At 42.6% G+C, this 23,385-nt stretch overlaps 2 protein-coding genes across 4 annotated transcripts in view; one reads left to right on the forward strand and one right to left on the reverse strand.

Annotated features, from left to right (window-relative positions):
• Window positions 1-10,221: 10,221 nt before the first annotated feature.
• Window positions 10,222-18,590, reverse strand: LOC143357924 (proline-rich nuclear receptor coactivator 2). 2 transcript variants are annotated; one of them, XR_013082900.1, is made up of 3 exons: window positions 17,763-18,590; window positions 11,950-16,700; window positions 10,222-11,909 (listed from the first exon to the last, which is right to left on the reverse strand). XR_013082900.1 is itself a non-coding variant. In XM_076794636.1 (2 exons), the coding sequence occupies exon 2, from the start codon at window positions 16,643-16,645 to the stop codon at window positions 16,244-16,246; it is 402 nt and encodes a 133-aa protein (XP_076650751.1). In that variant the 5' UTR covers window positions 16,646-16,700; window positions 17,763-18,590; the 3' UTR covers window positions 10,222-16,243. The 2 variants fall into 2 exon arrangements, 1 of the variants encoding a protein (XP_076650751.1); XM_076794636.1 differs by having other exon boundaries at window positions 10,222-16,700.
• Window positions 18,591-19,474: 884 nt separating this feature from the next.
• The window catches only part of Mura (ring finger protein murashka), a 46,325-nt gene continuing 42,414 nt past the window's right edge, over window positions 19,475-23,385 (forward strand). The window contains exon 1 of one of the 2 annotated variants that reach the window (XM_076794969.1): window positions 19,475-20,147. The gene's annotated coding sequence lies outside the window, so the exon portion shown is untranslated. The remainder of the gene's footprint in view (window positions 20,148-23,385) is intronic. The other variant, XM_076794970.1, reaches the window with a different exon arrangement.

Genomic DNA, 23,385 nt, shown 5'->3' on the forward strand with positions numbered 1-23,385 from the left:
ATAATACTATACTCATGTTGACTAATACTTAATGTACCTGCACATATACCTGCTATTTGATCGATAGTAAACTATTGATTTTCAAAGTAACTTGCTTCTAAGATTCAAGACTGATAGCGATGCAAATTACTCTGTAGATCTCTAAGACGTGAAAAGTAAAAATTCCTCTTTCCATTAACACGATTTCTAGTTTCAGTACATGTCTTCAATTTGTAAATACAAACACGTTAAAATTATACGATACTAAGGATAAGGGGAAGAATTGGATAACAATTTTATTGAAGTTGAAGCAATACATACCCAAGTAACGTTGCTTTCAAAGAAAATATCACAGCATATCTCACTGACTAGAATACTTGACCTGGGAAGGACTATCTTCTTGGATGTTTCATAGCCTTCATTTCTCCTTGCCTAGAAGTAAGATCCCGTGGAATCCCGAGGTAAAATCCCGGAACCGTGTCCTAGACGAGGACACATTTTCCCTTGGAGAGTAATTTAGTTCGCCAGCTCAATCTAGTAGGACGGTTCCCACGACGTCCTTGCCTAGGCTAGGAATCCTCTTGGAGTCCTCGACGAGCAGCTTCGGAAGGATCCACCAGTAAGGCGATAATCGAGTGCGTTGTCCTGACAAGGACAGATTGATGGTTGCCCTGAAAAGGGCAGTTTTCTCGAAGATCATAGTGAATTCAAGACGTTGCACCTGCGTGGCTGAATCATTTGCGGGCCCTGGTGGGGGCCCTAAAGAAAAAAGGGTATAATAAGAGGGAAATGTGTACAGGAAAAATGCGTAGTTGAGTATCGAGATAACAGGAACTAAAGGTGATTCTCGTAGAGTAGCGTTGAAGTACGAAGTCAGGCAGCTTCGTAGAGCGAATCTCGCCATTTTCGTTTGAAACGGACAACACAGAGTGGGTCAAGGAAAAATAAAGTGGACGGGAAAAATGTGGTGGAAAACTAGGAAAGCAGAAGGGTCGTCTACGATGCCGGAGAACGTTGGGAAAATTTTTTCTTCGTTCCTTCCTCCTTCACGTTGTCCGAGAATTGTCCTCCGTCCTCGTTCGGTGATCATCAAAAGAAAACTTCATAATGTTTCGGTGTATCGCGTTACTTCTGGCGTAACGGTGCCTTCTCCGCTGGACACTTCCAGGCGTTCCGTTACAGGGACAGAGAACTTTCTCCTTGCTTCGTTTAATATTCCGAAGGTTCCCGCACTTCTTCCATGGAACGTGACGTACGGTGGCAGATATGTGCGTCCAGCGTGTTATGCTCATTTTTTGAATTTTGCTCGCCGTGACTAGCATGAACGCGTGTTGTTTTCTCTTTTTCTTCGACAATCTCGATACGACCTTTCTTTCGCCTCTTTCCGTCTGTTGCGTTATCTACATATACGTGTATGGCGGGCAGATGTGTCTCCTCTCCTCTGTATCCATGCGTGTCCGTGTGTATGTTTATGTCTGCATATGTGGTCTTCGTGTGCATGTGTATGAAAACGTGTTCGATGACACTGTACCCAAATACTTCCTCCTTCTTCGAATACGTCGATTCTGTGTAATATACGTACGCTCGGAAAACTCTCGTCCGAGTCTGCTTAAAAAAGATCCTCGCTCTACACATACATACTCTCCAGTCTCTGAAGTCCCAAGAAAATCTGTTGCTACTTCGTCTTCCGCGACTGGAACTTCAGCTCTTCGCTATTGCACACTGATTCTTCGTCGTTGTCTGTCTTCACTCGTCTTGTTCTCTCTTCATTCCTCGAACCATCATTCAATCATTCTTCCTCGCACAGATATACCCAGGCATTCTCAACTGATTTTATACACAGATTTTTTTTTTGGCGCTTTTTGTTCCCAAAAAGACATTTTTTTCTGATCGCTTTTTTTTTTAGAAATCCTCACACATTCGCTCCGACCTTGCGCGCCCGAACTCGAGGGCCTTTGAACAGCGTTCGCGTTCGCATAAGCTCGCCGCTCCCTCGAGTTCGTCTCCATCCATTCCGTTTCTCACCGATCGAATCGACGATCCTCCCTTGAAAGACATTTTTCTCATCTGCATCCGCGGCCCTCTCTTCCGTTCTTCAGTGCTGCCATTTGTACGCCCCGTGACTCCATTCTTTTCTCACACGAACGCGTGTGGTCTTGCAATCACCCGTGTACATATCGAACAGTACCAAAATTACGATATAAACGATTACGGTTTTAGGTACACCGCTCTATGCTTAAACTGGCTCTCTTTCTCTCCCTCTCTCACACACACTCAATCTCTCCCTCTCCAGTCTCCTATCGTGCCCGTAGGATCTATCGATCGTCGCCGTTCTCGTTTAAATCGGTACGCCTTAGCTGGTCTTCCGTCGACAGAAACCTCGGTTTCCTCTTACGATAAGAGATAAAACGGCAAAAAATAACTGTGTTCCTCTATCGAGCCTCGTATAGTGGACGATTATGTGTAACCCTCGAAAGTATCGAGTATCTTCACCTTCATCTTCTTATTAAACACCCCCGGAACTGACTCTCTCCCTCCTCCGCCTCTGACTTTCTCCATCTTCTAATCTCTCTTTCCGATATACCTTTCATCGAGCAAACCCACGTCACACGTCGGACGCGCAAACACGAGACGCTTGTTTCGTCGTGAAAACAACGGGATGCGCGTCGAAAGGTGGCCAATCGATGATCCACAATCAGAACCCTCTCGTCGATCGCGCCATCGTCAGTCCTCCCGTTATCCTCCTCGTCTCGTTCCCCCAGGTTCAGTCTTCTTGGTCCTCCATTTTGCTTCCTTTTTCTTTTTTTTTTCATTTTCTTTTTTGCTCGCCGAAGAAGAAATGCCCGACAAGAGTTGCGTCCGGCCGAGACCGTTTCTTTCTTCTGCTCTTTCTCTCTCTCTCTCTCACTCTCTCCCCCGTTATCTTCTTCGCCTCGGTAAAAATATGATCGTGTCGCGATCATGAGATCGACGGTTCGACTGGAATGTATATATACATATATACACACGTATATATATATACACATATATATTCTTGTCGATGCTCGTTACGGTTTCATGTTTTAATGGCGGACGTGACCAAGATGGTGGATGAGCTGCGGAATGATATAATAATGAATCTCGTTCTTTGCGCGTAACGACGGCGTAATCTCCTCCCGCCAATTCTTTCTATCCATTTGCCACCTTCCCATCTTCCCTGACTCTTGTCCTCTCTCAACGACGAGGCCACAAATATACAGCATCCTCGACTTGAAACGGCGTCGGTGAGGCTTCCGGCGCATTTGAAAATGCCGCGCCTTCGGTCCTCCCGACGATCGAACTTCTATCCTCTTCATCTTCCTCGCACTTCTCAATCTTCGTCCCCCATTGTTTTTACATAACAAAATATTCTATTCCGTGCGGGAACCGTAGCTCGCACGATCGAATTCACTTCCTCTTATGTACAATTTGTTATTGTTATCCTTATTATCAATCGATCGCCCCGTCAACTCTCTCGCTGCTTCGATACGGGCACCCCTTAATACGCGTGTTTGTTTTACATTGGTAAACATTAGTCGCGTATGTTAAACGCGCTCGAGTCGCATCTTAAATGTAATTCGTGTGTTCATGTATGTCAGTACGCGCGCGCGCGCGCGTGTGTGTATGTATGCGTGTATACGGTGTTTCCTTGTTTTACGTACAATAGATTATACATTATATATAACTCTATTCTTATGTACCCTAAAACTCGACAGCAAATTGCATTATGTCCGCGACGGACTTATCAAAGAGACACGAAGAGAAATATTCAATTATCGATCGGTTGTGTCATTGTTCTCTTTCTGTCTCTATCTCTCTTTATCTCTCGGGTATCGCTAACTTTCCATGTGTATCTTTGTCATCGTGGGACGTGCGTCGAGAGACGCACGTCCGTCTTCATCACAGAGATCGCGACTCGACAATCCTTATTATCTACAATTTATAACTGCCTACGATAAACTCGCCACCTCTGTTCGTTTGAAGCGACAGGACGATTCGGACCATCTATCTCTCCTCTTTTTTTTTTTTTGTATTTTCTGCAATCTCGTCGGGCTCGTCGAATCCTGTACCCTCGGGACACCGTAAGGCAACCCGCCCGTGTTTGTCGCCCCAACGGCCTGCGGGGTTCGCTTGTCAACCGAGTGATTTTCTTTTTTTCTTTTGGCGAAAAAGTGCCGCGCGCGGACGCGCGGGGTCGGAGAAAATTTTGAGATGCAAAAGCAAAAGAACGGAGGACCCACGGTGTCCCTCCGAGTACAGGTCTCGCGAACCCGGACGCAAACGTCTTTCGCTCTCGTCCAGTCGTTTCGTTTCGGTACAAAGCAGATCAGAGTTTCGCGGGACGATGCTCTGTACAGCCGATGCTCGGTGGAGATGTTGTAAGCTTCTACAAGACAGAGGTAAACGTAAAATAGTATAATCGTTCGAAGAAATGCCACGTAGTTTTGTAGGACAGCCCGTTGCTCGAGCGGGCGGACGCCTGCGCGCTGAGAGAAAGGCCGTTTTCATCCAGACGACGCCATTTTTCGTCTGCGTTCAATTTCACCGCAACAATTCCACGATCGATTTTTCTGTCGCGAGGTCCTGGTCCCAGGGAATCGGGGAATCTCCGAGGGCCGCCTGAGCCGCCTTCCGGGACTTTAGACTTCCGTTCGGGTAATATTCCCGGAACCACCAAGCAAAACTTGCCGGCTCGTAACGGAGAATCTCGGATAGAAGGTGGGAGAAGGCTTCTCGGATCATCCTTTATGTAGGCCTACCATGGAAGCAGTCCAAAGTCCTAACGTTCGTAAGCTAACCGTGAGTCCCCTAGATCCACCATCTCGGGGAAATCTGAATATGTTCGGTACATTCGATCGAGGCGATCGGTGAAAGCGTCGTTTCTCAGTATGGCGGCGAGTGAAAACTGTTCAAGTCAGACTCCATAATAATTTGGCTCCCGGACCCTTTAACAACGCAGCGAACGGCGGATCGGTGAAGCAGTTTGTTGAATTTCAGATTTACAATACCAAAGATAGCTGCGAGAAATTGTTTTGTTTGAATTTCCTGAACGGTATCGATATAGCGTGTTGCGGGAATACGCGAGAGGTTTGTAGGCAGATCTTAAAGGGTCCGAGTCTGATCTAAAGAATCTCTGTGGCCAGTCTGAGAACGACGATTAAAAGCGAGGGTATCAGCGATATACAAAAAATTCGTTCCGCCGTCGTGTGAACGCGATTTCCGGCGCAGTGTGTATCGGCAATGATTGATGATCGACTGCTTCCACAGCGCTTTCGTCCAGGATCCGTAATCCTCGTGGACATCCGAAGACCAGGACCCCCGATCTTTACTGGCCAATTCGCAACCGAGACAAACTTAATTGATTTAATAATTGACGGGCCACCATCGTTGGCGAGATCACGTGTGAGCTGTTCGTAGGCGTGAAAACGAAACTCGAATTCGTTTCTTCGAGCCGGCAGACGTTCGGCCCTCCTCGAGGGAACGAAAATGGGTAGAGAACGCGAAAAGGAAACAAAAGAGGCGACCCTAAGCTTACTTCGCACGCCGCATAACGATTTACACACGGTCGTAGGAAAAAGAAACCGTACGGGTTTATTGTCTCGCGCACGTGCGGCCGTCGCGACGGACGCGGTCCACGTGTTCGTATTCGAGCGACCAAAAACAACACGCGATCGTGTTCTCCATTTTCCGAACTGTTTCGCATAAGCTTCGGCCGCGCGTGCGAGAAAACGAAAATCCGAACGGTCGCGTTCTTGCGGCGCTACTTGTCCTTTGTCCCTTTTCACTGTTTGGGGGTTCTTTGCCTTCAAGATACGCTCGAAAAGAGAGAGAGGGGAGACAAATACACATAGGGGGAAAGAGATCTTATGCTTCCGTGAGGCGGAACGCGACCGTTCGTTTGCTCGCAGAACCAGGCATCACCTGAAATCATTTTCTTGCGAAGGTACGAATAAGGGAAACGCGTTCGGATCGTTTGACGATTGTTCTTCGGCGTTCCGAATCAGCTTTTCGCAAATAGAAATTACATTTTTGTTCGACTAATGGTGCTTTTCTCTGTTTCGCATGCTCGAGTTGCTTGAAGCTCCAAGTCGCCGCCATCGTGAAACACTAGAATGCTTGGCCGCTGACGGCGGAAAAGCTTCAAATAACGTTCCAGGGAGGATAAAAAAATGGCGGAATCAACCCCCACTCTTTTCTCGAATAAAGAATCTTTTCATCGATTTGTTTTCACCTTCTCGCGTTGTCTTCCCTTATTCGATTTCTGATTCGGATTTTGCCCAATTCTCGATTGCGGGACTTTACAGTTTCCCTCCGTGTATCGTTTATTACGCTATATAAGATAATGAGCCGAGGACTGTCGTTTAAAACCGTACATCCCGAATCGGCCATCTTTTCCCGCGAAACGTGAAAATCATGCCAAATGATTGCTCGTACTTCGTTGCAAGACTCCGATCAAAATGTTTATCCGACATCCGGCAAACTGAACGAAACGTTGAAGAGCTTTGCTGTTAGCAAAAATCGTGCAGAAAACTGATAAGATACGTTCACCCTTTGATCATCCTCTTGCGAAGCTTCTCGGAGGCTCTCGACAACGATCCGCTAACTTTGTTGCAGCGGAAAGTTGGTCACTGTATAATCGCTTAAAAAATAAGACTACGTGATATTACAAATAAGACAAGCCGCGGAGAAGCTTCGCCGGAGGCGTGACCCGAAAACAACATCCAAACTTTGCGTGTTTAGTAAAATCAATTCCTCGACGTCTGAAATATATAGAAAATCCACTGTGCTGCCTTGCAATATATCGGTACAAATAATGCAAGTCGCGCGTTTTTTCTCTAAAAGAATATTCCTCGTCTTCGCCGTACGATTTTTGCTGGCACTCGAGTTCCGTCCGTGTAATCAGAAATCCGATCCACCGAGCGTTAACCAAACTTTTCCTTTCGGCGTCTCTGACGCACCTCGAGCTACACGGTCTTATTTGTAGTTTCGATCATTTGGCAGGATTTTTACGACAGAATGCAGGATTTTAAGCGACGGTCGCTGCATATATTCATTTCTTTCATTCAGCCTCGTTAAGTTTGGCACTCTCACACGCTCGCACTCAGCCATTCGCTCCTCAGAAAATTCTTTCTCCCTCTCCCTCTCTCTCTCTCTCTCTCTCTCTCTCTCTCTCTCTCTCTCTCTCTCCTCTTCCGTGCTGGGTCTCCCTCGGACGCGCACATACTTTCTCAAAACACGCGCAAGGTATATTATATATCAAGGTACATGGTTGAATCTCGATTCGCTAAAATAGTCAGTGCGTTTATCTCGCCGCCGCCGCCGTCGAGGCGGCCGATCCGTTTCCCCTACTTGTTAGCAGCCGTATCCGCCATAACGACAAGAGGATCGACCAAGCGTACAAGAAGACGTTTGTGCAACTTCTCCCTCCCTCTCTCTGTCCCCTCTCCGATCAAGAGAGACGGGACACATATTCTCGCTTTGCAAATTCGAGTCGGCCCGCCGAAAGAGTGCAAATTGATCGGGGTCAGGGGGGCGTGGCTCCGCCCCTGTTTCGGGATTGCGATTATGTTCGTGTTGCGTTAAAAAAATTTGTCAATTTCTCCAGAAAGAGGTTGCGAATGAAGATCTGCTGGTCGTCTCCGGGCGGACCGACGTCGGTGTTAAAGAGACAAAAGGCTTAGAACAATTGTGATCGAGGCCGCGTGTCGCGATGGCGTACGGCCGGACTTTCACGAGCAGCAGCAGGAAGAAGGATAAAAAATATTGTCGTCGACAGGCTCGTGTCAGAGACGCGTTAGCGATGGGATCCGTGTTTGTCGTTCCGCGAGTGAACAATCGATAGATCGCGAGAGCACTTCTCCTTGCTACCGTAGGTAAAAATCGCGCGTTATCCTCACCCGCGAACGATCCTTCTCATCTTCTATCGATCCCCTCGGAAAAATGTCTTTTCGTTTCCTTCATTCGGAGTAACCGTACAATTGTATACAGATATTTTTGATCATGGAGAACCACGCATCCGTGAATCTTTTTTGTTTTCGTTACATTCTTCTCGATGGACAGTACGTACAGTTTGTCGATGGAGCGTCGTCGCGCGCCGTAGGCGAGTCGAATTCGAAATCGTTTCGGGACCTTCGGCGACGAGCGACGCCATCTTCGGCATCAAAAGAAAAAAAAAAAGAAGAAGAAACGGCTGTTTGAGCTCGGATGAGAACGCGTGCCTCGAATTTGTAACCGTGGTGTACAAACGAACGCGCGCGCCGAATCGAATCACTTTTTTGTTTTACCGAAAACTTCGAAAAACGAAGAAAGAAAGAAGGCGTAATCGAGTATGAAAAGCCATGGAAAATCAAGGACAGTCGATCGAATTAAAACCGTACGTTCTCGTTTCGTTCAAAAATGAAAAGACATTCAATCATTCGGCAAATCGTTCAGGACATTGATGCTTTCAATGACAGAGCTCCTTCTCTTTCTTTCTTTCTCCTCTTTCGCCTTCCTCGTTCTCCTTTTTTTCCCCTTCTTCTGAATACAACGGTTTCTCGAACCGTTTCAACTTAATTCTAAATTTAAGGCTTAATTAATTAATCGACATAGTGTTTCATGTGGCTGTGTTCTTGTGTCCCTGTGTATGGATCAGTGCTTGGTACGTATGAAAATTGACGAGCGGCTGACGTTCCCAATTTTCTCGTGTTTCTCGAAAAATTTGAATGATTCGCTTTCGTGGTGTTTCAATGTATACATATATACATGCTGGTATGTATACATATATATTAGATGCTGGTTGATTTTTGCAGCGTGGCGAACACCCCTCGCGAAAAACACGGTCGAGGGGAGTCCGCGGACACGCTCGAATAATGCTTCTTCCGTTTGACGGCTGTTCGAAGACGCTTCCTTGGTACTCTTTATCATTTCTTATCCGACGAGCGACCTCGGTCGCGCTCTCTTTGACAAAACGAAAGGACAAACATTCGACAAACGGTCTCACTTTCTGTCCGGTATTCTTTCTTTACATGCGAAGTGGCACGGATATGCAGAATTCCTACGAATTTGTCTCACTGCTCTTTAACGTCTACGCATTGCGAGTTTCCTCGAAGATACGAAAAATAACGTCGGAAAAAAATCAGACGCGCCGCTCGGGCGATCGTTCCCTTTAAAAAACGTTTGCCGACCAAAGCTAATTCATCCCTTATCATCGAAACCTATCATTAAATCACGACTTACGAAATAAACGACGACTATAGCAAGCAACAGTTTCCCGGGTGTCATACACCTAAAAACAATTACGCGAACGACTTGCGTTTAAAACGAAGAGCACACCGCGATAAACCTAGTTAAAACTTACTTTAAAAAAAAGGGAAGAAGAAGAAGAAGAAGAAGAAGAAGAAGAAGAAAAAGAGAGAGAAAGGAAAGAGAAGAGAAAATCAAGGTACGTGCACGGCAACGGATAAATACCTCGCTTGGGAAAAAGAAAGTACGAAAGGAAACGAGAAGAAATCGTGGGACGCACTAAAAATATACGAAGAAACTTAAAAATTAGTGGACTAAACGATCACGGTTCGCTTTCACTGGGAACAAACGCAGCCCTCCGTCGATCGGAGGAAGCCGTAGAAAACGGCAGTACGCTGTTTCGACGCGTCATAGAATAATCTAACGAACGAGAACTAACATTTCGTGGAAGCTCCAAAGCTGATTTACCCAAGGCAGGAAAAAGACAAAAAGAAAAAGAAAAAACTAGAAGAACAGGCGTATCTTCTGACGCAACGACGAATTCCACTGGCGGGAAATCCGGTTAACAGAGTCGAAGACAACTAAACGAGATATGTAACGTCAATTGTTTTGCCCCGCTTTCGCGGCTGGCTTATCGCGGAGACGGGTAAAATTTGATTCCGGTCAGCAGAACTATACCGACGCCGACGGCAACATTATACAACACGCTCCACCACCATACTCTCTCCGACGCTGTCTTCGCGGTTCGAATACATATACATATCGTGTCAAATGCAACATGTCCTCCACGCGAAACATTCGAAAGCAACGTGTCGAAGAAATCTCGCGTCGAGTTTCCCCGAATTGAAGAAACGTCATTTTCTCGATTGTTGCGCGAAACGCGAAAATCGTGATTGCCACGATTTTTCTGACGCCAGACCCACCCGCGGGCGGTCGGAATGAATTGTTTCTAATTACTCGTAAAAGTTAACACAGCTTTCTCACTAATTTTGTTGTTGTTGTTGTAAATATACATATGTAAATTAATCGTCTGTAATTTGAAAATATCGCACCTTCACAAGGTGACTAATTTGGTGTGGTTCTAGCGCTGAACAGATTCGAATGTTGTCGTTCGAGATGGTAGTTTTACATGCGATGATTTCGAATTGTTATTCCGCGATGATGTTTCAGTATGAAATTCGCCCGTCTCGGGCGCGTGATTGTTTGATCACGCGAATGAAAGTGTAGAACACGGTGATTCGAGCTGTCGAAGAAAGACCAGCTAAAGAAAATTGTTCGAAAGGTACGAAGATACCGTGTGTAGGTTGAAACGAGACGTGCGAGCGCAGTTTTTGCACAGTGTGTGCGCTCGCATGTCGCGTAATGTTCGTCGACGGATGCATCACGGTGTAAATATGGCGGAGTGTTGGCAGTTTGTAGTGCCGCGTTCACGCTGGCGTGAACGTCTGCGAGCGTCACGTTAACTATAGGTGTTCGTTTCATTCAATAACCCTTGAACATTCCTCGACTGTACTTTCTCTATAAACGAACTAACGAAGAACAATTTCGTTGAACACATCGTCCGATCCGAAGTCGGTAAATACGACGAAAAATATAGTTAAAGCTGTTTTCGATTTGAAAAAGAAAAAAAAAGAAAAACGCTACCGAAATGATATTCCTTCGAATACAACTTTCGTTATATCTGAAAATGAAACGTTTGTTGGAGACTAATACTGTTCGTGAGCTTGATTAAGTAACGTTCCGTGAGAGTCTTAACATGTCCGCTACCACCATTTTGCACGGAGCACGCCGGATAAGTTTCGAATGTCTTTTATCGTACGATACGATGCGTGTCTTATTGTTTCGTTAAAAATGCAACGATGAGGTTCATATCGGTTTGTTGGTTCGGTTAGCGAGACGCGTGGGCGTCGTCGTGTGTGCACGATTTTACATGTGCAAAATGCAAACTCACGTGACGTCGGGTTTGACGCGAGAATCGACTTGACGTCACATTGATAAACACGAGATCCGTGGATAGCGAAGATGTTAAGCGGCGGAGAATGTTCAACTAACTGCCCCCCCCCCACTCGTCTCTGCACTCTTTGTTTTCCGAAAATGGACCCATGACACATCCGTGAAGCCTTCACGAGAATCTGAATTTCTTTGAATTTTTTCATGTTTTGTTGTCTTATCGATTATTTCTCGATCTTTCGTGTAACTCGCGACGAACGATTTTGTACGTTACAATATCACAATAAATGCCAGTCGAGCATGGATCGTCCCGTCCCTTCATCCTTCTCCCCCCCCCCCCGCTATGTCCGCTAAAGGGACTTCGACGACTTCTTTCCGTTTCCGTTGACCTTGGATCATCTGAAGGGGAACCCCTCCGAAGGATCAGAAACGGAAAGAAGCGTAACCCGTGAACCGGAAACGTGGATAAAATTCCCCCGACCGCTCGTGATCCCGTTTTTCGAAACGACCCAAGTTCTCGTTGGCTCTTATAATTAGAACTACTAGCTATATTTCTCATCTTAAAGTCACGAAGGTGGATTACGACACGTTGATGGACGTACTCGAAAGTTCCTAAATAATATATATATATATGTATATATATATAATATGTATATATATATATATCTTTCTGTTTTGTCCTTGTAACGGAAAACGCATTACACCCCCTCACAATCGCGCAGCGCTTTCGAGCATTTCTTTGTTTTGTTTTTTGTTTCATCCTTATTTGCATAGCACGAGCACACGAGTCCGCGCGTGCGTCGTTCCAAGCACTAGAAGTATTACCGATAAATTAAACGTAGTAACACGTGAAAAGTATACGGGGTCGTGATATATTTCCCCCCTCCGCCTATCCCATCGATTTCTCAACGCGGAAACAAAGGGGCGAAAAATTTAGGTTACTTCGTTTTCTTGTCTTTCGACAATTAACACCCACGAGTATACATGTCTTTCTATCCCGTGTTACCGTTCCGAAAGAACTGCAACGTATTCGCCGGTACTTGCACATTCTTAAATTAGCACATCTTATCATTTATCATATAGATTTAATATATATATAGTATATATATACATATATATAATATATATGTTGATCAGTTACCAATTAAAAATTAATAGTACCTATAGGGTCATCATCACAGCTAATTTCTTATCCTTCTTTTTCAATAAACAGTATCAATTGGTTGATTATTTCGCTTTGTAATTCGTGCCCCTCCTACTAACACGCTGACTTTAGTTTCCTTAAAGTACTCTCTCTCTCTCTCTCTCTCCCTCCCCCCCTCTCGAACATTACCCCTCATTCTCTTTCCTCCTTCTACCTGCCTAACTTCCCAATACATTGTCTGCATACTGCTACGTGCCACGAAAAGATACGACAACCTTGAACCGTCTATTATGCCTCCTCCTCCTCCTCTTGTCTTCTAGAATGCCTATATATGTTTACATATATATATATATACATACATACATATATATTGTATATATATACATATATATATATTTATATACTGACTATTTTTCGCTCCTCCGCGAGACCCGAGCAGGTAAAATACGCGTATTGCTGCACTTTCGAAGTATCGAACCCCCCTAGTCACGCTCCCGATCGAAACGGAACAAAACGCCGTTGCCACCGAGAAACATCGTACACCATTATTTCGTCATCGGCTCTCTTACTAATACGTATGTATTTATATATACATAATTTACGTGCCCGCTGGTTTTTTGCCTTTTTTATCTATTTCTCTCGCGCTCTCTGGATCGTATGTACACTAATTTTTACAGGACATTTATACACACACGTGCTGCTCAAAATTACAATTTGTTTTGTTTCGAACCCGTCAGTCTGTCTCGTCCTATTTACATGACTCTGACGAAAAAACTCAAAGCATTTGGCCCTGTGCGCGCGCGCGATAATCCCCGTTTGCACGGTGTTTTGCCTCGAGTTCTCTCTCTCTCTCTCTCTCTCTCTCTCTCTCTCTCTCTCTCATTTCGTTTTCTGTTTTGAGTGCATCGATTTCCCACAGGACGGCAGTGTTTAATTCGTTTGCCTCTCGCGCGCCCGATAAACCGTCAGAGAATCCACGATTTCCAGCGCTCGTTGCAAAAAATTTCGACCGATCCCCTGGCACGTATTTACAATTGTTGGATATTTCTATTTTTTTTTTCTTGTTCTATTTAAAGACTAACGGGTTGACACGATAATTCGTTTCAAATGATAACTGGACAAATACTGAGAACGCCTACCGGCTACGAAGAAAGAGACGCGCGTTCGCTTCGAACGAAACATATGGGAAGAAGAAATGGTCGCGCAGACCTTCGGTATTGAAGATTGTTGTTCCGAAAAAAAGGGGGAGAAAAAAAACGTAAACGTAATTCGATGAGAATGATTTTGACGTTTCGAAAGAATGTCCTCAAAGTTTAGACGATTCCTCCTCCTCCTCCGTCGAGAGCGAAAACTATTTTGCAATAATGGCTGCGCTTCGTTATCGCGTCTGTGCCGATGAAGCTGTTTGCGTCTTTCGCAAGATTCAAAACAAACCAACGGGGGGTGGGAGGTGAAGAAAATGTAATTTTTGTAATCGCGGCGAATTTATCGATCCTTTCTTTTTGGTTCGAAGGAGAACAGAAGTTCGAGGAAACTACGCGAATTTCGATGGGAACAGAGAAAACAGAAAAAGAGACGTTACGCTCTTACGAATAATGGTAAATCATGAAAGTGAGAGGAACGAAGACGGATGTGTGTTTTCTTTTTTCCACGACAGTTTTGTTCTCCCAATCTTCGGTACTAGCCGCTGCACGGCACCGGCTATCGCAAAAGAAAAGGAGAACGCGAGAGAGGTTGAGAGATCGAGAGATCGTGTCCAATGAGAACCGGTTGCCGATCGAAACCAATGAAATTCTCATCGAACTTTACGTCAGAATTTCTATCGGTTGTTTTGCACGCGCCTCGTACACGCGCGAGCGAGGCCATGGAAACAATTTAAAATTTCGCCATACACAGCTATAAATACAGAGAAAGTAATCGAAATTTTTTCGAAATTTCATGTTTCTACTTGCTAACATTTTTCTTCTCTCTTTCTCTCTCGCTCTCTCCACCCATGCATACACATTCACACGCGCAAGTACACACACTGATTTCTGAGATCTGCATATACATACACCAAAAATCTATTTTGTAATTCGCTCTACAAACTAACTTACGAGAAAGGAAAAGAAGTATCTCTAAGCAAAGAATGAAACCGATGTAATTTTTAAAAGAAAAAAGAAAGGGGAAAAAAATTATATCTCGATCAACGGTAGGAAGAAAAATAACGTATTAGTTAAAAACTTCGCTTCAAAGTAATTTGGTCAGTCGATATGTGTTTAAATGTACTTTGGGTCAAGAAAAGAGGGGGGGGGGGGAACAATATGCTTGGAAATTAAAAACTATCATTGTCACTTCGTAATGTAACGTCAAAATATACGTGCAAGATTATTGGGGAGAAAATAAAATTCATTTTTGTATGCACGAAAAAAGCAAAAGTTCTTCTTGTTTTGGGTGTTAGATATTTGTTAATTCAGAAAGAACGATGTCCTGAAGTCCTATATCTGATACCAGATTAGAAAGAATAATAGACACTGTTACCCAATGAAACCACAATTCTGATGTTGAGGAAGAAAGTCTTAGCAATAACCTAACGACAAACTCCTCGTTATACCTAAATATATTATGTAAAAATTAATTTTGAATTTGTCACGTGTAAGAATTTTTCATAAAAACCTTTCAATTTAAGCATAAACATTGCTCAATCGTGAACCTTCCGAGGGAAATTAATATTCATTCATCAACATACACACCTGATCATTTTCTTCATCTTCTCATTCACTCGATTGCATTTCATTCTTTCATCAATGAATTATACGAATTTCAAAAAATTAATCCATCTGTATACATATCAGAAACTTGTCATTTAAATCTTAGCATATCGCTTTGCACAAACATTGCAAAGCTGCGAAAAGAATAAGTATATCTCCAATAAAAAGAGTGGGATAAATAGAAAGAAAAATTTGTCACTTGTAATAATCTTGTAGGGATAATTTGATTATGCCTCTAAGATTGAATAAACTTAAGGAGTATACCAGAAATATTGAAACCTTAACAGAAACTGGGGACAACAAATTAATTATGTGTTACAGTAAACTAGTCTGAGACATACTGAATCGATACCTAGGTTTATGCTAAAGAGCAGTAGATGAATATATGTGACACTTAAAGTTTAAACCCCTATTCATAAGTATAAAGTAATTCTTGACGAAAAAAAGATGATAGTGTACATTCTATGACAAAACATGATAGATTTGTTAGAATTATTTTAGAAAGAATCCCGGAAGTAAAAGAAAAGAGTAAAACCATATTTCCATGATCAACAGTGCTAAAGTTGTAGCAATTTTGATTCATAAAGGAAAAAAAATTAATTATAGCTATCGTTTTTAAAAATAGCTAATGCAGCTTTGCCTGTGTCTTCGTACCATTTCGTCAAACAGATAATATAACAGTGTTTGTGTATATGTGTATGTGTATGCGTCTCTGCAAGTTAATCATATATAATAATAATCTAAAATACATACGTTTATATCTTCATAGACGGCGCATAATAGAATCGTTACAAGTTATCATATACTTGAATCACGGTTCGCGGTAGACGCACCTGCGTCATTATTCTTAATGTTTTTGTAATGCTTTGTATAATAGCTTAAAGAACAAATGATGGTTTGTTTCTTTTTTCACTCAGCATCCATACCGTGAATCTGAAGACACTGGTGCCCTGAACTAGTTGCATCTTACTCATATCGTCTTTAGATTGTGTTATCGCGCAGTTAATCTTGTATGTAAACACTTTCTCCTCTTTCTTCTCAAATGATCAGCTTGATATATAACGTACAAGAGAAAAATACATCCCTAATTCAAGATTGGGAACGATAATGCCGTACCTGCCTCTCTCTTTTAGGAGTTGATAACCGTTTATACCGGTCCCTTGTTGGTCTTTGGGTATCAGGCTTGGACGTTTAATATCATCTTCAGATGATTGGAAATATCGCAACTCCTGTCGGCTTGTTGACAACTGGTCATCAGTCTCGTAGTCCAATGGCTCGGTGGTTTGGGAAGGCTCGCAGGAGACGGTGGTTCAGAAAACTTTGCACCCGCGTAAAAGCTGTTCGTTGGACTGCCCCGAGGACTGTAGTCATGCCGGAACAGAGAATTTCTTGTACTTTTGGACGAATAGTGTGGGCTGCAGTTCAATCGACCAGTAGAATTTCTGCTGTAAGACCTTCCACCATTATGGAAGAACGTTGACGATTTGATTGCACTGGAGCGGTGGTGTCGCTCGACACCAACATTTGGTGAACCATGCCGCTCTACTTTGTTGTTCAATTTTGGTGCAGAATTCGTCATGGCTTCTTTATTGTAGTTTTGACTCTGCTATCACTTACAAAGTGAGCCAACCCGTCTGCAAAACCAATCATTTTTAAAATCTCCATTTTGCAAATAAATTTGATCAAATAAAAAATAAATATACTTGATAAAATCACAAGTTGGGTGAGAGTAAAGAACATTGATAAAATAATGTCATAGATTTTGCATTGACAGTGTAAACATTGCATAGTTGCTGATTCAACAGAACATTATAGGACAGAAAATAATACTGTTTTCTTTTTAATATCAAAAATATAAAAATATACCTTGTAAATATCTTGGTATTCTTATTACACAACAATAATATTTTTAATGATATAAATTTAGAAATTATGGGAAATTAAGAAGGTAATGAATTTCATTAACATTCTTACTTTATTTCTAATGTACTAAAGCCTACAAGAGTAAATAAATATCCGTTTTGACAAAGTGATACATAAAAATTTGAGTGCTCATAAAAATCTATAGTGTAGAAATGAATTTTGAACAGAACATTTGAGATACAAAAATTGTTTATTTTTCAGTGAAATTATAAACATATATTCCTGCTATCTACTTTTTAATTATTCTACTTTTTAATTTCTGTTTTTCGTAACTTACTTTAACGTTTACAAAGAACGTATTGTTCTTTATCTAGTTTATCGATAAATGTAATGAAATTATCTTATATTATCTTCGACTATTAAAAAAAAAAACATGTTTCGAGTATGTTTACTTATCTAATATATCCATATACACATCTTATACCTTTATCATCGAAAAAAAAAAAAGTAATCAAACAATCCAGAATCTTACAAGATACGTGTACATTATCTATGCTTAAAATTTACTTCAATCTGGGACAGTTTACACGGCGAGGCTATCCTATTACGGGTTATCAAATAAATATTTACTACTTAAACAGTAAGTAATGATAGTGTTCTATTGTTACAATTAACTAAATTCGAACGTTCACTTTATCAATAGTTAAAAAGAATTGCGCCACTTAAGATAAAAGCTACTTATGACTGAATCCGGTTCATTGGAGTCGTATAAACATGTTATAGGAAAGGAGAATATGCAATTAATTGGAGTGATAAATACAATCGAAACATACCGTACTATGTCTGCGGGCCACTTTTTACAGATGAGACCAAAAAGTTTCCGGTGATGTTTGGGTTCAGTGATTTTTCTAACTGCGCAATAATCTCGGGATCCAGGGCAAAAGGGTAGGGGGAACGCGGAGGAATAAACTTGGTGGGGTACCCCACGAACCTCCTGTGTAAGCGCAATGCTACCTCGCCCCGCTTGCTTCGAGTTCTCTCGCAGTCCTCCCTATTCGTATTATTTGCGAATTTGACCACATTCGGTGACCGTTGGCCACCTTTTACACTTTTTCGCCCCACGAAAATGAAAACACACACGTCGTCCGACTTCTCCCACTTCTTTTCAACGCAGCTGGAGAGGCGCAAGATGGCGGACACGATTTGTTTGTTTTCGGTACCCTACACGGATATTTCGCGCAAACACGATCACCGTTTTTCCCCGACAGCGAAGCTTCTCTCTAAATCGTCCTTTCACCACGCGCACGCGCGCATACACATATGTTCGCAGATGTGAAATTAACTTTTGTATCGTAATACCCCGCGTACGTGACTGTATATATGCACATGCACTAAACAACGTTCGTTCTACATATCACGGACAAAAAAAAAACTTCTGATCATCCTCTTTTTCCTACGGACGATCAACCCTCGGTCTTCGCTTTGTCGTTTCTCTCACTTGAACCTTTTTCCTCTCCACTGTGCCGACTCACACAACACACTCGCTGAAACCGGATACTGCGATCGAACTCGTAAACTTATGTACTCGTAAGCACGATCCTTTTCCAACACTGTCTCTTGCCTTTGTGAAAACGCAATCCTATCTTAAGGGTTATGAACGACCCCCTCCACTCGGGCTGAACCAATGCGCGACAGTGTTATGGTGCACGTGTCTTCCACCGACCAATCGCCGCGTTCCCTTATCGGCTGTCCTCGACTCTTCTCGTGCTATCTATTATGTTCTCTAAAAAATCGTGTTGTAAATGTGATTTTGCAATTTCTGCTATATCACAAAGTTGTTCAATTTTTTTATCGCTCGATACGCTGTTCCGATTTGATAATTTTTAATAAATCGACGGCATCAATTGACATTGCGTATAACGATCGGAAGGTGGTGGGAAGCCGATTGGTGGGATGCAGTGAAGCACGACACCTCGTGACGCTGGTCTGAATTTAAGAAATGGTTTTACACCCCTTATTATTTCCTTCCTATATTTATCGGATTATCATTATCAAAGGTGAATGCAAATGCATGTTGTATAATTTCAAATATATAATAATATTCGAAAAAATAGCGTACGCAAAATGGAGTAAGTAATAGGAGCATAAAACATCAAGACGCGTATCGATCATATCAAGCATGTTTCATTTTTATGAGCGTAGAATGTGATAAAATGAAATCGACTTTTTAGAATATCGATAATTTAGCTGAAATAATTTGAATTATATTTACTTCTCGTTCGAAATTCACGTCATTCAATGACTAGTATAGATTTCGAAAGTTCGAAGAGTATTCTTAGAAAGAGAGAATGACTGGGGATTTCAGTATTCGAATTCAAATGGTGTCTCTAAAATATTCAAATTCTGTTTTCGAGTCTCGACGCAGGATGACTCGTAAAAATCAACGGGGATTGGAACTGAGGTAGAAGTAGTCTATGGAGACAAATGGTGGGGAAAATGACCTGCCTACCGTTCTCCCACCGCGGCGATCTTTTTAAACCCGACGAGAGCTATACATGTGCATAGGCTGATGATGGGGCAACGTGGTATACACGGGATGGAAGCGCTCGAGTATCAACAAAGATAACAAAGAAACTCCGTGGTCTCGAGGCTAACCGCGATGGTTCACCGTGAGTCGTTTTTCTACATCGTACGGGGAGATAAGCTCGAACAAATGGGAATAAAATAATATCGAAACGGACGGTATTTCGCAATGGGAAATCCGGCCGCGAGTTTTTTCTCCGTCGATATATCGGTGCAGGAGGACAACAACGGTGACTATTGCGTGCGGCAAGCAAGTGGTGCCGCCATTAAGCTACGGCGAGGTATACGAAGTACGCACGAGAGGCTTTGACGTCAGTGGCCAAGAACGCTGATAATCTTGCGACGCAGATATCGCTACGCGGAATATCAGACGATATCTACGGTGGTTTACGGACGGAATTAATCAGATATATGAACGCATTCGGTGGTTTATGGTTTAACATACGACCTCGAGAATATTAGCGGGCCCACAATGGGCGGGGTCGTGGCTTGGGTCGAGTGAGAGACATGGAGCGACCTCAGTGTTCTCAGTGGTGAGCTGCACGGCCATCGCCGACCGTCGGTTTCGCCTAGAGCAACCAACGTTACTCTGCTATGACATCGCTCTGAAAAACCCAGATTATCCCAGTAAAAAGGTAGGAGGTTTTCCCACCGAAATTTGGATGCGCGCTATCTATTTCTCTTTCACTCTCTTTCTCTCTGGCTCTCTTTCTTTGTCTCACTCTCTTTATCTACCTATTTCTCTCTCTCTCTCTCTCTCTCTCTCTCTCTCTCTCTCTCTCTCTCTTGCTCGCTCGCTCGCTCGACCCTATCTACTTTTCACCCTGACACGATGTTGCGCTGTCCCCCAACACTTCCACCATCGCTTTCTACGTAGTACTTTCGAAAACGCAGTTTGTTCTGCTGACTGAACTTGAAAATTTTTAGCCCCTCTTACTCCCCTCCCCTCTCCCAAGTACTCGAAAGCTTCCTGCTTCTCCACCATTCTCCTCTTTTCGTTTTCCTTTCTTCCAGCTCCCTTTTCGTCTCCCACCCGTTCCTATAACCGTTTTGCCAACCCTTTTCCTTTGTCCCACTCGGTTCTCGTACACTCATTCTTCGCTTTCGTTGTGTATACCACCTTCGATTTTTGATAAATGTCCGTCGTAAACAGAGGATGTACAGCGTGGCGATATGTCTCTCTCTCTCTCTCTGTTTCTCCCCCGCCCCCTCCTCCCATACCATGCACACACGGGATGGTTTATTGGTACTGTTTGATTTGCACTGGTGCACCTGCGTCCTACCCTAGGGTTCTTTTTTTTCGCTCTGATAACTGTCGTTGCCCTTTGTCCGTCGAGTACTCTATCCTCTATCACGCTCGCATCGAGATCCGTGTATGACGGAAGCACATGTGTATGCGTGACACACGGGTTTGTTTATATCGACTGTTTCATAATACGGCCTGGCGTCACTACTAATTTCATTGACCTAATGAAAAGTAATAAAAGAAAGTTGTAAAAATGATGTCTCTGTGTTCTGTATATTGTATCGTCGACGGATTCTTCATTGTACAGTTGAACGAAACGCATTTGAAGCAAGTTTGATTGATCTTAGCGATTTATGTATTATTGTGTATCTAACTTAGACATTCCTTAAGTAGGACATTTTTTTTTTGTAGAAAGAATGCAACGTGTATTTCACTTGTTTGTTGTTAGAAAGGGAGTTGTTGGTTCGAGTTATTACGCATATAGATTTCACTGCTGCGTATGTAAACAGTGTTTACAAATGGCAGCATTAAAAGTTCGCACGCGTAATCCCGCAGGAGCAACAATCGCGATTTTCTTACCGCCCTATAAAGTTCGCACTCATAAATGCATAGAATTTTTCAAAAGTGTTCGGCAGGTGGGGTCCTGCTCACACATACAACTTGTCGCACCACCGTATAACGCTAATCGAAATCCTCTATCTGCAATGTTTGATTTGCCATTGTATATAGCAGACGACAACTCACTGTTTTTCTAGTTAATTTAGTAATAATGCCATTGCTCGTCAATTCAACGAAGAGTGTTTCACATATGATGTAATATTACGCAGCATTTACCGAATATTGTATAAACGACGCGAAAACGATTTTTGCGTGTCGTAGCCTACTCTGAATGTGGGGGAGTAGACATTCATTGCGCGGAGTGTTCTACGAAGCTATTCCCCATCGTCTCGAGACCAACCCTAACCATGGTTAGAGTGTCCGAGCATCGACGAAAAGTTCCGTGAAAAATTCTCATCGCCGATGGGGACCATCGCTCGTCGTCTTGATCATATTTTGCAAAGCCTGAACTGCGATCATTGTTTCACCTTTCGATAGCTCGTTGCAATCGTCATCGTCTCTGTGCAATATTGTCCGAGGCATTATCAGATGGAGCTGAGTCAATCATCGACGCTCGTATCCTTAGGACGGCAGTACGAGAATTGCACAATCTTTTTCGTTATCTTAACGTTGAAGTACCGAGAAATAAACGTCGACGTTACTGTTTTAACATTAAATGTGTATTACTTTTCCAAGCTTCGTCGTAGACCTAAAACTGAAGCGGTATGCTAACTAATTTACAAAGTATACCGAACACGACAACTAACAACAATACAGCATGTGTGTTCTCGGTTGTACATATTTCATTTCAAGTTTGTTTTATTTCTTAGGAAATTGAATTCGGTAATTGTAAATAAATATTTTAATCGTTCGACCGATGTGGTACATTATAAGCAAGGGCACTTATACGAAAGCTGCTCGAGTCGAAATTTGAACCTGCGTGAATACTATCTTGAAGCGAGTACTTCATTGAAATTTATGTAAATATTGTCCTAATTAAACAATTCGACGCAATTTGGATAGAATACGCCCAAGTAACGCTACGGTGCGATACTGTATACACAAAACCAAGGGTATATCAAGATTACAGATTATATGTATATACATACATATATACAAAAAGAAACGTACACACGAACGTAACTCGGCGGTATTCGAAGGACTCGATTTATATGCAATCTTCTGCTTCGAATCTACTATTTCCGACCCGATAAAAGTACAAAAAATATGAAACCAAAAATAGGAAATAAAAGATAATCATCTCGGGCACCGACTGAAATCCAAACTAAATATTATATTCCATTTTCGAATGGTATTTCTTTGCGCAGAAATATATCTTCTGTCAACATTCAAATTTCCCCTAGCCGTATCCATCGACTGTGATCGGGTCTATTTTGACCTGGCGTTCGGAAACCTTCATCAAACTTGAAACACATAGTCGTTAGCTGAAGTAGGTGGTTGTTTGTATTAGATCTGATAAGGGATCGACGAGTCTGAAGAAGTGCGCTCCGAAACGTACCCGTAGCTACTGGTGGGGGTTCAAGGGGTCTTCTGGTCTAGAACCTTGAAAAAATCGATTTTCATTGCATTCTCTTAAAGCGCACGCCTTTAAAAATATGTCTGCCAAAGAATTTGTCTAAACTCGTAAGAATAATAAAGGTATAGATGATCGTGTCACCCAATGTGACACTTATTTTATATGCCGCTCTCCAAAGAGCTGTAACAATTTTAAGTATTCTGACTCCAAAAAATTCTGTCGTATAGTTAAAACAGTTATCCGATTCCTTTACAAAAATGTCCAAAAAAGGCTTACAAAATGCCGGTCTGTTTAGACCAGAAGATAGTCCAGTGTACGGGTCAAAATGATCCATTCTTTGTTGTTACATCTTCTATAAACTCGGAGCTTTTGTTATATATAATGCCATTGTTGGCGTAGCGAGAAATTGGAGGATAATTTAAAGAAAATTCAAAACGGCACAAGTTCAATTCGTGGATCCCGCAGACCCGATCCCCGGTCACTGAAGGGTTAA

Source organism: Halictus rubicundus, chromosome 10 (assembly GCF_050948215.1).
Source record: "Halictus rubicundus isolate RS-2024b chromosome 10, iyHalRubi1_principal, whole genome shotgun sequence".
Lineage (NCBI taxonomy): Eukaryota > Metazoa > Arthropoda > Insecta > Hymenoptera > Halictidae > Halictus > Halictus rubicundus.